The 17629-nt window shown below is 41.7% G+C and overlaps 1 protein-coding gene across 1 annotated transcript; it reads right to left on the bottom strand.

The window, feature by feature from the left end:
- Window positions 1-44: 44 nt before the first annotated feature.
- LOC311016736 (protein-serine O-palmitoleoyltransferase porcupine-like) lies at window positions 45-14446 on the bottom strand. The gene is made up of 13 exons (XM_084014655.1): window positions 14367-14446; window positions 13624-13760; window positions 13189-13381; window positions 12627-12670; window positions 10548-10729; window positions 10336-10466; window positions 7898-8023; window positions 5945-6045; window positions 4871-4947; window positions 3228-3291; window positions 2821-2906; window positions 1887-1997; window positions 45-1384 (listed from the first exon to the last, which is right to left on the bottom strand). The coding sequence occupies exons 2-13, from the start codon at window positions 13757-13759 to the stop codon at window positions 1283-1285; spliced, it is 1353 nt and encodes a 450-aa protein (XP_083870781.1). The 5' UTR covers window position 13760; window positions 14367-14446; the 3' UTR covers window positions 45-1282.
- Between the last annotated feature and the right edge of the window lie 3183 nt (window positions 14447-17629).

Genomic DNA, 17629 nt, shown 5'->3' with positions numbered 1-17629 from the left:
ATCAAAAGAATCTTAGCATTAGATTCAAGATTCAAAGTGTTTATTGTCATATAAGGAAGCCTGTTTGTCTGGACAATGAAATTCTTATTTTGCTGTCCACAGAATGCCAACAATGTAACATCCAAGTATGAAAAATAAAAATAGTATAAAACAGTCATTTAAAAGGCAGCATGTGACATAAGTAAAAACTTATAATAATAATTCTACGATAATTAGTCTGGGAGTGTGGACATCGGGACTGTCCCACATTTGGATTGTTGATGATTATTTCAGGGGGCTCCACTGGCAGAAATGGATTATATAACTATTAAGTTTGTTTTCTTTAGAATATAAATCACCTGAAAATAACAAGTGTTGTGTTTTTGTTATCTATATAAGGAGCTGGTCCTCATCACAGGACCGGCAGCAACCAGAAGGGAAAACCCAAACAGTGGCTCTCAGTGGGACTATTTGTGTTTTGGTGATAGCCGCCGTTACGTGGTAACAGTTTGGCACACAGGAGAAGTTTCTGTTGGTTGACAATGTGCAACTCTACGCACAAGAATGTGAAACTGTAAATGCAGCACTATGTAGCACTGCTGCATATCTGATTATATACTTTATTAAGTTTTTTTTTTTTTTTTTAATTGAGGTAGGTGATTATAAAAACAGAAAAACACCCATAATAATCATAGTTGAGGGTTACATCTCGGCTTTGTCAAACCGTTTCTATGCTGTTTCCGTAAAAAACACATACCAGCTTGTTTACATTCATAGACACATTTAAGAGAAAAACATAATAGCAGCAGTACAAAAATAAATGAATAACATATGAACATTTACAGTTATGGACCCTTTAAAGATAAAATGTACCTACGCATGCAAAACTGTTGAAATGTTTTTGGATATTGCAACACCATCATTACAATGGAACTAATTACAAATACAACCTCCCCGTCTCCAAAAGCATGGATGCCTTTGTATGTGTTCCTTGCTTCTTTCTTTCCTCCAGTCATATTATTAATGCAATCAAATCACTGGATGCTTTTCTGCAGGGCTCATTCCCTATACTTATGTGCTATGTTCTCACTCTGCCTCCATCCTTCTCTCCGTAACAGATTAGTCATAATTCTAAACCGGTCTGACGAGGTCCACCTCAGTACGGACGCCGTCCACCCTCCGTCCCACGGTCCTTTCCACTTGAGCAGATCCTCGTCCTTACTTCCCATCTGATCATGAGACGCACAAACCAACTGTATCCAGTATTTGGTGTCTGCCAGCCTTCCCACCTGCTCCATTGACCTCACTGAATTAAACGGTAGAAGACCCAGCAGGCAAACACAACCCAGTGGCTGGCCCAGTTCAGTTCAGACCACCTCTGGATGGTGTGGATGGCTGCGTAACCCTGCAGACAGAAGCAATAGTCAGACTCAAAATATAAATTGTATATGCAGTTTGTCAATTCTCAATTTCTTTGCCTCAACTGAGAGAACCAGCCCTTTGTTTGAATCGGGCTAATATTAGAGACATTATTACAACAATCCATCCATTATCTATAACTGCATATGGGCGGCTGGAGCCAATCAGCTCGTCTCCCTGCTAAGCCTGGGTTTCATTTGAAACTTTACAATACCGACTCGGATACCAAAACACTACATTTTCAATACTTTGTGTTAATGAAAACCTAATTAGCAGACCAGCTATGTTGAAGGACTACAGCTCAATTCTCTACTCGATGTAAAATAGTTTATGTTATCATGAAAGGACAGTTGATGATTACATCACCTCCTGTAAACTTCACAGAGAACAATCAGTTTTGCCTGAATATAATATAAAACACTGAATCCGTTGGAACATCAGCGTGAACGTGGCATACAAATACTCCTTGGTCCTGGAGTTGTACTGACCTCTTCTGCTTCCTGTTCATCGACTCCAGGATCGAACATAGAGCCGAGGTAGGTGAGGTGGAAGATGGCCAGGAAACCGAAAACCAAGTTCAGCAACATCACCCAGTACTCCTACAGAGCAGAGAAGAACAACTGTGAAACAACCGCAACAACGTATTCAGTCTCTCTCTCCATCTTTTTAACCTTTAATGGTCCTGAGAACTAGTGATGTAAGGGAGTATTACAGGACGCTGTGACATCACTGCACATTTTAAACCAGCGATGGTGAAACTTAATCTGCCTTTATGTTTCACAGCTAAAGAATTGAGGCTTTTAAAACACAGAATCAGAATATTCTGAAATAAATATAGAGTATAAGCATAATACACATGTCTCTTTACACGGCATTCAGTGGATTTACTCACACATTCATCCACTGACAGCAGAGGAACCTAATCTTATCCAACTCATTCACACACATTCACATGGCACAGCCTTCGGGGGCAATTTGGGGTTCAGTATCTTGTCCAAGGATACGGCATGCGGACTGGAGGAGCAGGGAATCGAACTGATTGGTGGACAACTCGCCCTCATGCCGCCCAAATGGAATGTAAAAACAAAAAGGCCACAATTGAAAAACAGAAGAATCTGCTGTGGGATGACGAAGCCAGATTCAACAGAAAAAACCTTGGGGCCATATCTGGCCCACTAGCAGCAAGGCACCGGGCCGTGCTGTGTTCCCACCATGACTACAGCTGTGAGAAAGTGTCTCAGGGCCAAATAAACTGCCTTCGTCTCAAGGAGCTTTACAATCCACCCCAAATATTGTCTCCATGACCCTGAAGGGACCCGCCCTCCCAGACCAGGCTCAGCTGCACTGCGAGGCGTCTGTTATTATGATAACCTGATTGTGTGTGCATGTTTGGATTGCTCAGCATTGCTCACACAGCTGTACCTTCTTGTGCTGATGGCTGCAGTCAGAGGTGCAGGGCCTGGACAGGATACAGGCACTGAAGATGGATGCAAGCTTCTTTCTCAAAACTGAGGATAAGGAGAGAAACAAACAACTATGACTGGCTAACATCGTCACAGTAGTGTCAGAGTACAGCACAGTCATCGGCCTCAGGGCAGTCAGGGTCAGCCCTCCAGGACTAAGTCACAAAAATGTAATGTCGATTGATTGAATCTCAATCAATCGACGGCACAATCAATTGAGATTGACTGTGCCGTCGATTGATTGATTGATTGAGAGACTGTGCATGTAAAAGTAAAATTTCCCTCTATTATAATAGTTCTACTCTATATTCAATGGTTCAAACAGTTAAATATACTCTCATGTACAAGCTGATATGTTTTTCATACCGTGTTCAACATATGTGATGAAGCCCAACGAGAGTAGAACTGCTCCCAGGTGAAAGCTCAGACCCTGAAGAAAACCAACAGCACATGAAGTTCAAGATCTACTGCCCACATATGTATATATATGTATATCTCTATGTTAATGCATTGTTCAATGATATGATATGCACTCACTTGTAGCCTCCCTGTGTTTAATAGTACTTGTTTAAATGTATTGATTTTTAACTGTATATGTAGTGTCTTTGAGATTCCTTGAAAAGCGCTATACAAATAAAATGTATTATTATTATTATTATTATTATTATTATATGGATTCTCATTAAAGCATCAGTGTCTATTAGGGCTGTAGCTGGTACATCTATCCCTACTCCACATTTTCAGTACAGGACTTGTGGTCTCATTCTTGGTGACGGCGTTCTAGTGGACAGGAAGTATGCGTCTCTAGTAGCGAGGACACTCACGACACATTCTCCACCAGCTAGCAGGCTAGCTACGTCATGGCCAATGTAAATGAGAAGCCAGATCCTGTGTGTTGTGTCTCACTCACGTCAGATTTACAACCAAATTGTGTGTGTGTGTGTGTGAAGGTAAATCGATGTCAAAACACTTAGAAAGATGCGCAGCAGCGTGTGTGTGAACGCATGGTTACTTTGTTATGCGTGCGTGTGTGCGTTGTCGTGCGCAGGTTGTATGTCACGCGTAACAAGAAGCTGCGTACATATGAAGCAGCGTGCGCACGTCTGTCTGTCACTGTTTGACAAATGTTGTTACGCGTTCACACGCACGTGCGGTCGCAGATTCTGATGCTGCGCGGCCGGAATTGATCTGCTGTGCGCACCTACTCCGCGTAACTTGAACGCGTAATGTAGTTGGCCTGTTCATTTCAGTCAACCAGGGGAGGCAACTACATTACACGCTCATGTTACGCGGAGTAGGTGCGCACAGCAGATCAACTTCCGGCCGCGCAGCATCAGAATCTGCGACCGCACGTGCGTGTGAACGCGTAACAACATTTGTCAAACAGTGAGAGACAGACGTGCGCACGCTGCTTCATATGTACGCAGCTTCTTGTTACGCGTGACAGAGTCTGCGCACGTCGTTTCCGCGTACATGTGAGCGCCTGACAAAAATGTTCAATTATCTTCATGCGAGCGTTAATGCGTGCGTTCGCTAAAAAACGCATGAATGTTACGCACTGTTACTCCGCGTAATGTGATCACAGGCGTGCAGCAGCCATCACGCGTGAACGTGCGCGTGAACGCGTGACCATTATAAGTCAATGAGGAAACTACATTACACGTCAGGCGCTGTGTGCTGCACAGGCGTCAAAGCACGCGGGTGTGACGCGTTCAGTTGATAGTTGCGCAAGTAATATGAAACGATTCTGACGCCATAGTGTGCGTGCGTGCGTGCGTGTGTGTGGCCGGGTTACACCCCTCCTATCTAGTGTACAACTAACCATGGTCTACCTTAAAGCTCAACACTTAGAGACCCACATAGATGGCAAGAGCCTGAAGTTATGCGTTAACTTACTAATAAAACTTACTATAACTAATAAAATGAAAGACAATGGGCTTATAAAAGTCTCCACCATAGATCATCTCAGAATGGGCCGTCTGTAAAGCGCTCTGCGTCATCTTACTCACGTGCAGTAAGGCGCTGGCTGTGTACGTCACCAGAATGGCTGGAAAAGTCCCCAGTTTCATGGCATTTTTAAAGGCATCTGGAGAACATGGGACAGAACACAGGAAAACATCAGAATGGCTCAATGTAACTTTCATAAAAACATGTAAACACTATTATGTATATAAAACAAAGAAAAACAGCAAGTATTTTGGAATTGGAATTAATTAATTTAATTATTGCTTAAATAAAAATGATAGAATGAATTGACAATCATTGTCAAATCATTTTCTGTCAACCAACTGATTCATTGTTGCAGCTTCAACACAATAAGATGAAACTGCTCAAAATCTCCCACTCAACAGTTAGGACATACAAGGAGATTAAGATCAGATAAACACAAATACATGTGTTTAAGTGAAGAAGGCAGTCTGATAATGGTTATGGGCAACTGAGAATCCCCCAAAAATTAGAAATCATCATCTGGGGACCATGAAACGGACGTTAAGGCGTCTTCAGCTTCTGTACTGTGACGTGCTTCAGAGTGAAACAGAAGATTTGAAGAATGTACCATTACAAGAAGGATTTCAATCTAATTAAGATTAAAATCACATTTGATCAGCCTGGTACAAAGTGGGGTTGAAATCGAGTCAAGTTGAAATAATTCAACTTGGTCGTGAAATTTGCGTGACACTGTGTTTTGAAAGCAAATCAGCAATGAGATTTTCTTCCTGATGCTGAATCCTAAATGGAGGAAACAAATGTTGTCTCTTGTCTGTGACGAGAGACCGTCTGTGGCCCCCCAGAGGTCTACCATAGTAGCTCACATTAGTCCAGAGACCAGACCAGACTATGTAGAGAAACCAGAGACTGTCAGGTTGGCTGAATGCTGCCGTTGACAGAAATCCACCCGCTTCTCAGAAAGTAGTGTTTTCGATGAAGACACCCGACAGGGTTTTATGGCCAAATTTTAATGGAGATGGCTGTCTCATAATTCTCGAAACAGGAAAACACCCAGACACTGAATAAAGACGGGGAGAGTGGTAAAAAGAGTGTGTGCTTTTTTGGGGTAATTGGAGTGTTGAACTAGGACTCACAGGTTTTCAGCCATCGGGACATGGGGATGTTCCAGGACGTCACTACCAGCACCATGGAGCGAGGCATTTCCACACTGAGAGGCTTCACCACACTCATGTCCCTGCAGAAGAACACACGTTTGCATCCTTTCATCAAGAGGAACAGGTCGCTCTAACTGAACTAGCAAAGAGAAAAACATGATTACATCAAAATGCAACACAGTCCATACGAATGAGGCAGGAGAGGAATGCTGGCTGGACATTATTAAGTTCATATATTCATTTAACCACTCAATGCTCTTGCACTTCAAACCTGATGAAACACATTCAAACATCATACTTTTATAGCTCTGTGTCATAATGAAGGATCCATGGAAATCACTTTAAGTGGCCAAATCAAAGTGGAATCAATATGATTGATGGATTCAGTTATCTGTGATAACAAATACCAATTGACTTATCTTTGTTTAGCTGCAATACCACCTTCAGCAACTCAGGACCAAGCATAAATACAAACACCGTTCTTTTACTGCATGGATGGTGTTTTGTGTAACATTCAGTGTTAACATTACAGGAAGCAAAGTGGAAGAAATGAGAGCCTTTATGGAGAGCCTTAAATGGCCAGAGAACTCTCTACAGAGATACTAAATAGATCAGTGAAAGCAAGAACACGTTTGTGAACAGCCTGACGTACAGTGTTATAACTTATTAACAGAATGCATGCAAGTTCCTTGTCAAACACTCTTCACGACTGTTTTTGCACAGCTTAGTACTGTACTGCTACAAGTTTGTATTTATACTGTACTCCCCCAGCAGATGTAGTGGGTCTCTAAACCCTCTCCAGTAGAGAGATGCTCTTACAATTTGGGCACAGAGAAGAGTAGTGAAAGACGCTTCACTGATTTCAATCCAAATCTCTGAACAAGCTCCTCCAGAGCAGCGTGGCGGTCGGGTCAGCTCAGAAGACTGCCAGCTGTGTGACATTGTTTGACCTCTGAGTCAACTAGGGGTGGTAGGGATAAAAAGCACTCATTATTGGGATAATTGTGAATATCGTCATGAGTGACTTGAAAAAGCTGTCTAGTTCACTGTCATGGTGGATAAGTAAAGATTTCAGCCCCATTTAAAATATTCAGAAAGTAAAACACGTCTTAAAAAAACTCTAAAAACGTTTTATTTATGCAGGGAGATCTTATGATTTATCATTACCTTATTAAAATGGTTCAGTCAGGACCACTTTGTCAAAAAGAATCTTTATTTATTTGCACAAGTTTCATTTGGCGGTATGGTACTGTTCTGGGACTCCCTGCTCTTCCACGCGCTTGCGTGGAAAGCCTGAGGCAGGAAGAGCACCTTCCTGCCCTTCATGAGCCATCATGAACGGCATAAGCAGGGAGCGTAGCAGCAAGAAAAACCCCAGACAGAGCAGACCAACAAGAACAATGGTAGGGTACATAACAGATGACAGGAGGAGCTGGGGTGGAGGTGGGTTGAAAAAGCCGGCAGAAGAAGCAATGAGGGAGGTCAGGCTAGAGCGGTTTAAATAGCGCGCTCTGAATGCAATTTCCCAATAGGAAGCGGGTACGGGGAGTCAGCTGAGCCGTCAGCTGATCTCCTCGGTTTTGACAGCTACGCTGTTGCTGCTGATTTAGAGCTTGACGTCGTGGCCTGCCAGAACTAACGCTACGCTTGATTTTATTTGTTCTTCACTAAAATGGATGTCAACTAAAATAAAAGTTATCTCTGTGATTCAATAAAACTAAACTAAATGTACAGTGAAGTGATTCCAGTATGTTTTAGTGCCATTTTAAGAGTTTAAGCACATTTTAAAAGTTCTCATGATAATATCGTGAATTGCAAATATTTTGGTCAGGATAATCGTGGCGATTCAATTTTAATATTCCCCCATCTCAACATACACTAAGCCACTAATCTCACTTTGTAGTCGACCATCATCAGCTCAGCCCAGCTTACCATCTGATGTTGTCTTTTTCTTCGGTGAAGCCGGCACCAGCCAGCATGGTGGTGCCTTCACTGAGGTGACCCACGAAGTAGTTACTGAAGTGGAAGGATACTGCATTCTCATAAGCACGGAGCCACCTGTCACAGGCAAAGACACATCAGCTTTAGTTTCTTTGATCTCAATCTTAACCTGCTTTAAACTGAACTCAAGTGCTTCTCTGGCACACATTACTTACAGGCACTAAAGTGATCTGATTATTCCCACTTTGTGAAGTAACAGGATTTTAGAAACAGACCGTTACCTAAACAATAAAAGGCTCATGTGGAGACTGATGCCAGACTCTTTTTGTATTTCATTCATTAGGACCAAGAAAAAGAAAAAACTAGGGCTGTAACGATATACGTATCGAAGCTGAAATCGCGACACTCAGATCCACGAACCTGTCTCGCGCCACGAGAAGGCAGAATCGCGACACAACTTCCGGTCCAGATCAGCACTATGAGCTGTAAGTAACACCACATTAACACCGCAGCGGTCGTTCGCTAATTCTCCGCCGTTGTTCGTTCACACGGAGCGAAGCACCGCTGGAGTAAAGACGAACCGCTGTGTAATTCACAGAGAGCAGCGCAAAGAGACGTCCCGGTACACGTCATGATGATGACGTGTGTGCGTTTTCAAGGGGTTTCCCTGGAGTCTCCCTGTCACTCAAAACCCGACGGAGGCTAAAGTTCACTGAAGTCTCGGTCCGGAGGGCTGACCGTCGCAGAGATTTTTTTTCATCATAAACACTCGGTGAGTTAAAGTTTTTTTTGCCGGTGACAGACGCTGTTTATCGGGCAGAAATGTGAGGAGGAGTCGGTAGGACGGGCGGGAGGAAGGACGCTTCTCCACATACAGCTACGGTATTTGTTTCCACGTTGCCAAAGACAGTTACAGTTACTACGTTACCTTAGTTTGGTTCTGCAACGTTGCTTTGTGGGACATTTTCTCTGTAGTAATCACTACACTAGTTGAGTGAGGGACCTGTTCAGTTAACAGATAGACACGCCCTCCACGCCAAATCTGCATCTTACATAAATCAAATGTTTAATTTAAAAAAAATAATAATATCGAAATTTGTATCGAACCGTGAGTCAAAAATCGTGATACAAACCGAATCGTGAGTTTGGTGTATCGTTACAGCCCTAGAAAAAACATACCCAAAGTACAAATGAGAGAAACAAAAGGGGTTGGAGATTGCAGCCAAACAGAACAAAAGATGGGGAAGATAGGGGGTGAACCTCGCAATGGGCCCTAAACCATCAACACAGAAGATTAAATTGAACCAAAAGTAGACCCCATAACTAGGCTACCGGTCGTCTCCTTGCCAAAACCCACAAAACCCAGCACGTCCAAAGACATGATGGGGAGGGAACCAATTGGGGAAAAAAACAAGAAATTCCCCAAAGGAAGAAGCACACCTGTGCTGTGCAGGCTCTCAAAAAGAGAGAGAATCTTCCCTCTCAGGGGCCCTCTTATACCCAGCCTGGCTTCAGGTGCTCCACGCCTAGAAAGGAAGGCAGGTGAAGAGAGACTACAGGAAGTGGAGTCGCACACTCCCAAAAGTCGTGCAACAGCAGCCCAGTGGGGCTTCCATGTAGCCACACATAAGGTAGACAACGCAGGGGGAGGAGCTTCACACACCATAACAGATCCTGTATTATCACATGACATAAAAGGACTATACCAGAGGTTTTGCACCGTAAAGCCAAATAAGTACCTGCTTCTGAGGGTTTTAGACAAAAGCTTAACAAAACAAACTGCAGTGATGATGTTGTTTGTGAAAGGTTAAACAAATATGGATTGAAGTATTTCATTGGATTGATGTGACTATTTTTATCTTAGCACACATTGTACTGGATGAGTGTGTTAATGACACCTTTAAGTGGAGTAGAGCAGAGAAAGCATAGCGCATCAGATAAACACGGTTAGCTCCGTCAGTACTGTTGCCATTGTTTGCACTGTTAGCACTGTTAGCTGCTAGCCGCTGGCTCAGCCGTCGCCATGTTGAGAGCTGTGCGGAGGGAATAGATATGCTCTGAATGTCGCATTTAGCACCTTTAGGCCATCAACGGATAAAGATTCTGAACTCAAGTGGACCTTGAGTTCAGAATCTTTGGTCAACGAACCTGATCATCGATTACTAACATAATACTGATTATCAAGCACAATACTCTTAAACTGACCTAGCTACTTTTTAGAAATATGAACATAATTAGGGGCGGAGCAGCATGATCCCATCAGTACTATTTCTAACACACGGCAGTAGACTGATGGGAGCCTGTGAATTCTAAAGTCTTACTTTCTCAAATGTATCTTGGAAGCAGGGAAAGAAAGACAGACCGCATGTTCACACACCTGTGCATTGTAACTGCTGCTGTATTGGCATGTTCAAATGAAAAGTGCTTACTTCTGGGTGACTGTGTTTCCATGGATGGGGATCAACAAAGGGAAGAGGTAGGGAGCGACGCAGGTGGAGACCAGCAGACAGATCTGACTCTTCAGGAGGCTGAGGGAGGAACTCCGCAGCCACAACCAGCTCTGAGGAACAAACGCCATCATGAACACCACAGTACCATACACAACTAACAGCATGCACACAGACAAAGCTGGACTACTCACCAGTTTCTTGCCCTCAACGGCGTTCTTATAACTGGAGAAGCTGATCCAAGGGCCAAAGACAACAGTGCCCACGAAGAGAACGTAGCCCAGGAACTCAGCTGGGGAGGGCAGGCTGCCCACTGTTCCTCTGTCCAGGTCAAAGGCCAGAGAGATAGCTTTCATGGCCACCACCATCTGAGAGCCTAATACACACACACACACACTTAAAAAACCCACCGGATCTACCAGAACCAAGGCTGGACACACTGAAAAAGTTGATATCTTGCTTTATTGAGTTGAAACATTATGTGGCTGTTTGATCCGAACAAACATTCATACCGATGTTTCCCTCTGAATACTGAGGTTGTGGCAACATTTTAGTGAATGCATTTCAGGTAGAAACACATTCAACAATATTACTTTTCTTGATTTGAAGAAAAGTTACAATCTTAAAGATCTCCACAGTGTTCACAGCATTAGAGATCCAAACAGCATCGTCTTTTCCCGGGAATGTCGCCACGAGGGACGGGACGGTGGGTTTTATTGTGGATCGCGATGAAAAAGGTCCATTATCGGGATAATCGTGAATATGGTCACAAGAGTGACTTGAATAACCCGTCAAACTCACTACTATGGTAGAGAAATGAAAAATAGAACCGATTTAAAAAATGTCTCCAGGAATTATCAGATAGACACGACTGTCACAATGTTGCCTTTTAAAAATGTATTTATAATTTTTTTAATTATCCTTCCAATCTCCATTAAAAATAATCTCCAAGTTACTGTTTGTAAATAGTTGTAGAAAAAGTTCAATAGATGCTCTTCAAATCCCTGCTGATGCTGTCGACATCTAACAGAGAAGGGTCATTTCATCAAATTTCTGAAAATCTTCCCACCTGACCATCTCAGAATGTCCTGAAAAAATTCAAGTACAAAGACACACTTGTTAATAGGGCAAATCCAAAATATAAGTGAGCATAGAGACAAACTGTTATTCAATATCAAACTTTGGAGACTTTTCTACTGTAATGTAAAATCTTTAGGCTCAAATTAAGATTATTTGATTTGGTTGTGTAATTGATATACTTAAAGTATGACAAAATGTGCAGTCTTCAATATTATGCTGTGTTTGTTCATGGTTCAAGACATTAAAAGCTGCTTTCAGCATGTTTAACTCACATTCAAGGACTTATTGCCTCTGTAACTACAACTGTGCTACATTTTAATGTTTTCGTAAGGCTAAATTTATCAGTAGCATTTAGTCACATGTAAGTCTTTGGTAAATGGTAAAAAACACAATTGAATTGCCCTGCAGTGATGTTTACAAGTAGGCTGTTAGGACATGCAGTACCAAAACCAGCCACAAAAACCCCACCAATATCAGGATTTTAAAAAATCACTGTGACAAAATGAGGCAAAACACCCTCCAGATTTTTTAATATGATTTTAACAAGAATATGATCTTTCAAAAAAAGTAAGTTTGGACCTGATATGTGTTTTTTGGAATATGACTCTGAAGTTGGGCAAAGATGTGTTTACTTCCATTTTTGAGCCTTAATATCTGTGAACCAGAGATAGAGGCAGAAGTGATAGAAGTCTTTTTTCTGCAAAAATGGGAGCTCAGCCACTCTTCAAATGTACTACTTTATTTCAACAAGCCACATTTGAAGTACCTACCATACTAGGTTATCATTGAGCTACACCCCTGATATTTCATGTTTGGAGGCTATTAGTAACAGATATACACTGTAGAAATTTTGAAGGCCACAGGTGAGATAGTTTTCCAGATATTGCTGTTTAAAAATGGCTTTTCAGAGCATGATGCCAAAAACTGTCTAAACTACCCTTCATTCAATGATGTTTCATGAGAAAACTGTTGACAGTAGAGACCTAATATTTTGGATTTGTCCTATTAACAAGTGTGTCTTTGTACTTGAATTTTTTCAGGACATTCTGAGATGGTCAGGTGGGAGGCATTTGATGAAATGACACGGAATGACCCAGAAGCTTTATCCCAGACACAATGTAGTAGCCATGGAAACACTGCAGTCGTGTAGAAATCAAGATTAATATTCTCTGACCAAATTAGAGAACAGTTACCTCTTATTTTATGCCAGGTCACGATGTCGATCAAATGCAACTCTCTGAAAAGAAGAGGAAGAAAACGAACATGAGAAGACTTTTACATTCTGCACCAGCAATGTGGAAGTTTGCATGACTAGTGACTACTTCTACAATTGATTAATGGGGAGTTTGCACAAAGTTACTGAGGTAATGGTTCATCTCCAAGAGGTAGTGTACAGACATACTACTGCTGGCAGACACACATCTCACTCACAAACAACACATCCAAGTACATTGGACATGACCTCCATATGGAAGGGTTGTCACTGCGGCTCGCTTTTACGCCTCAAACATTCGGCTACCAACCAACCTAATTACTTACTTAGTTGCTTCCTGATTTAAATCAAGACTTCTCCAATTTAGCGAAGCATTTCAGATAAAGTGATCAGAGTCGCCCCCCCCGATGGCCGGTAGACAGAATGAGAGTTAAAAGCACTTCAGCTTTGGCTTCACTTTTCAGAACCGGAGATTGACGCCTGGTTTGTTTTTTTAAAGTTCCTTCATTAACTTCAGTTTGCAGGAAACTATATGTTCTCACCCAACGAGGAGGTAGATGAGGATGATGGCTGAGAGGAAGACGCCTCTGCTGCTGGAGCGTCGGGTGAGGAGCAGAATAAGGTAACAGAGCACACTGAGCAACAGCACCCACAGCATGTGCAGCTCAAAGAACAGGAAGAGGCCGTACATCCCAGTCAACACAGACACGGCGTGCTTCACAGTGGACACGTCTCCTAAGACACACAAACAGGAGGACACAAGTGTCCATTAATGAGACCTACGTGAGACTGAAACACATCTCATCAGTTGAATCCGTGTGATTCTAGTCAGGTGAAATAAACATGTACAACACTGAAAATCTACTGACTGGTTGGGAAATGAATTAACCATTAATTAACGAGGCAGTAGAAAATCATTACAATGCAATCTCGGCCGACACTAAAAGGCGTGCTGATGTGCAGTCAGTGCAACTCACCCAGTCGGAAGCAGACTCTGCAGATCAGACAGAGCAGCAGCAGCCTCCAGACCTGCTGGACGCCCTGCTGGACTGTACTGAGCCCACAGCTCTCAGCCAGCTGCTGCCACACCTCCAGCCGACTTGACATGTCCATCCTGCACACACACACACACAAACTATTACACAGGGGGGAATTAAATAACAGCCACAGGGTTGGACTAATAAGTTAGCACTTCTGAACATTAGTTCACAAACCTCCATAAAGGGAGGAATTGATGGTAATGTCAAGCTCCCTGATTGCAATTTTGCACGAAAGGCGCTATATAAATAAAGTTGGCTTCGATATGGAGGGCTTTAGTGTGAGCTCGGTGAACCAAGCGGACGGCTCCTCCGCAGACTCGCAGCCTGCCACCTTTAGGCCTGAGCGGGAAGAACAACGCCGAACTCCCTGATAAGTAACAAAGTTGAACAAAGCTAACGCTACAGTTAACTTTTCTAACTTTGTCACCACAGACACAGAAGCTACATAGCGTTAGCCACTTAGCTAGTTAGACGTGGCTACCTCTAACTTGTTGACTTTCCCGTGGTTAAGTTGACTTTAGACCTCAACACAAATCAGCGCAGTTCAGTGAAATGTGGCGGGGCCCGACGATGCGAGCTCAACTGTCGAGGCTAACGACAGCGACGTGTTTTTTTATTATTAATATTATCACTGTTAGTCATAACAGCCTGGGCCCTGAGAAGTAAAGTTGGACAGTTACCTTCCGTCCCCTCTTCCTCTACTTTTTCTTCTTGTCACGCCTCGCTCTTCTTCTTCGTCGTCTTCTTCTTCTTCACCTTCTTCTTCGTTGGTGGTGGGATGGTTGTCTGAAAAACCAGCGTATCGGTACATTGCCGCCACCTGCTGGAGCTGAGATTGTATTGCAATGAGACCCTATGGTGATATGTAAGGCTATGACTGTATGTTATTCTTATGTTATTCTCAGGCTATGGTATGCTTTGTTATGTAATTGTTATGTTGTGTCATTCTTATGTTATTATTATGCTATGCTATGCTATGCTATGCTATGCTATGATATGTTATGTTGCTTATGTGTTATACTATGCTATGTCATTGAGACGTCATGGGATGATATATGACACCTGATTTAATATCATAATGAAATGACGAGTTGTGATTGTGTAGAACTACTGCTATTACTATTGGCACAACTATTAATAATATGGTCATTGGCTATTGATAGTGCCATTACTACGCTAATGCTACAGGAACTGTTACTGCTTCTACACCAGCATGGTAGTTTGTGTTGTCACCTCCTGGGTCCAGGGTTCAAATAGTGACCTTTTCTAAATGGAGTTTCAATGTTCTACTCTTTGGGTGGGTTTCTTCGAGGCTTTCCCATCTAAAAACAGATGCAGGTGGTACTCTTAATACTGTACCTTCTGTTGTATAGAGTAATCCTGGTACAGCCCTGTACCCACATTCCCCCACTGTAAGCTAGGCCAATTACATATCTATTTACTTATTATATTCAATAGGTATATTCCTCATTGTCCATTGTTATTCTACTCAATATTTGTATTCTATAGTATGTTCTTGTGTTTTTATTTTTTATTATGTATATTTTTATTATGTACATTTCATGCATAATACGTATTGTTTTCCTGCAAAAAGAATTTCAATGTACGGAATGACCCTGTGTTTTCTGAACAAATGACAATAAAACACCTTGACTTTGACTAGAGTACTGTATATGTATATTGATAACATCATCATATGCTGCTTTGACCTAGCAGCTTGTGTGAAATGTATTATTGCTGACTAATTGGATTAATGCCCGTGTGTGTGTGTGTGTGTGTGTGTGTGTGTGTGTGTGTGTGTGTGTGTGTGTGTGTGTGTGTGTGTGTGTGTGTGTGTGTGTGTGTGTGTGTGTGTGTGTGTGTGTGTAAAGGGATGAGGGGGTATTGCAGCTCGAGCATCTGCTGTGTTTTTTCAGGAGCTGATGTGAGCATATGCTGCCCATCAGTCACTGGGAACAAAAGTTTTCACTGGACTGGATTAATGTTTAATGAGATGCTCAATACACACAGTCAAATCAAACTATATATATATATATATATATATATATATGGTAGAACCAAGCCTCCAGGTACTCATGTTAAGTAATGAAGAAAGCTGTATGGAAAGGTGGTTATGTTATCATATGACAGTATTACTATAAAAAACTACACAGCTCTTGGCTCAATGTTATAAATGTTCCATTATCAGACAGGTGAGAAACAGGAAGGCATTCATTCATAATAATGTATTTATTGTTAACTGCTAGCAATAATAAGGAAGTTTTATACAAAATACTAAATATCAATACAATGAAGCTATATGTTCATATTTGAATAGGTATATTTTTAAGAGTTGTTTTTCTATTGTGAATAATTTTCTTTTGTTGTTATTGGCTGAGCAGGAAAACAAAGGGCTGCGCTCTGATTGGCTGATATCGAGGGCAGCAACAAACGACGATGTGACTGGCTGGCGAGTTGAATGTATGTAAACCCACTTATTCAAGTGGACTTTTCTCTCATTTCGAAGGTCTAGTGTTCATCTGTGTGCTCACTGGTCGTTGTTTGCTTTCTTCTCGGCATTCGTTTATTTGTAGATAGTTAAGATTTGTGTTTTTTTCTGCTTATGTTAATGTACAGCACTTTGTAACCCATGTAATAAAGAAGTTGCCATATAAATAAAGTTTATCCACTGTTGCTGTTATCATTAGTAGCCATTACTCTTACTCCTGCTATTACTGCTCTCATTACATGTGTAATTTATGTTATATATGGATTGACGATGTTATTTGTTGTTCATTTTTATTGTTTACTCTATTTAACTTCTGTCCAAACTGGAGGGATCCCTTCTCTGTATCTCTCCCTGAGGTTTCTTCCTTTTAAAGGGTGTTTTTAGGGAGATTTTCCTTATTCTCTTCCAGGATAAAGGATGTTGTATGCTGTACAGATTCTAAAGCCCTCTGAGGCAAATTTGTGATTTTGGGGCAGCGACGTCACTAGGATTTTAAGACAGGGGGGGCTTAGCCCCCCAGTAGAAGCATAAACAATCTTGTATTAGAACAACAACCAGTGAAGAAGTCCAGCTAGTAACCAGTTAAAAGCAGCAGACATCGTCTTCTTCCAGTCTCTTCTGTTGAACAAGAGTTACTGTCATGGTAACTTTTAGACACATTAGCTGCATGCTGAGAACCTGATGATGTAAATGTGTCTTAAAGTGATAGCGTATCTAATTCCTCTCTCCATTAGATAAACTGCAGGTCTATGAATGTACTTTAATTACAGTTCCTGTCCTGTAGATTGGTTCAATCAGAGTGGGATTCTGCTCAGTCATGTTTCTGTCATAAAGTATACAGTAGAATCAACCAAGACTGGTTTAAAGGCCACAGTGAAATCTGACACCATAAATATGAACTTTACCCAGATTACTGTATTTTGTATGTATTTGTTCTGTATTTATTCCAGCAAAATGAGGATACAATGTCTGTAAAAAAGAGAGAAAAGTACAGTTTATTCTTTCTACAGACTATGATGTTATAATCCTAAAACTCTATGTATACCCTTTCATCAGTATGAGAATATTCTGAAAATAAAGACAAAAAATAGAATTTTTGAATTTGAATTTTATTTATTTATTATTTTTATTTAATTAAAAAATAAAATAAAAAGACAAATTATTAATTAGATGAATTAAATTAGGCCAAACAACGTCACTGCTTTGGGGTTATAAATATGAATGGAAACTGCTAGATATGTGCAGCCACACGTCTCAGCTGGTTTGAACTAGTTACTGGGTGTTTTATTGACTAAGGGGTGTTCTCGGTGATTCCTAGTCCCCGTCCTCCAGCTGCTTTGCAGCTCCTGAAATATTGACCGTCTCCAGCAGCCACGCTGGGCGGCCCCTGCACGAGCTGCGTCCGGCTGCAGCTCTCCTGTGCGCCTGCAGGGGGCAGTACAGCGGGGTTTTCTG

The sequence above is a fragment of the Eutrigla gurnardus genome (genome assembly GCF_963514095.1).
Source record: "Eutrigla gurnardus genome assembly, chromosome: 8".
Taxonomy (NCBI): Eukaryota; Metazoa; Chordata; class Actinopteri; order Perciformes; family Triglidae; genus Eutrigla; species Eutrigla gurnardus.
The sequence above is the reverse complement of the archived record's forward strand: the minus strand, read 5'-3'. Positions and strand labels throughout refer to the sequence as shown.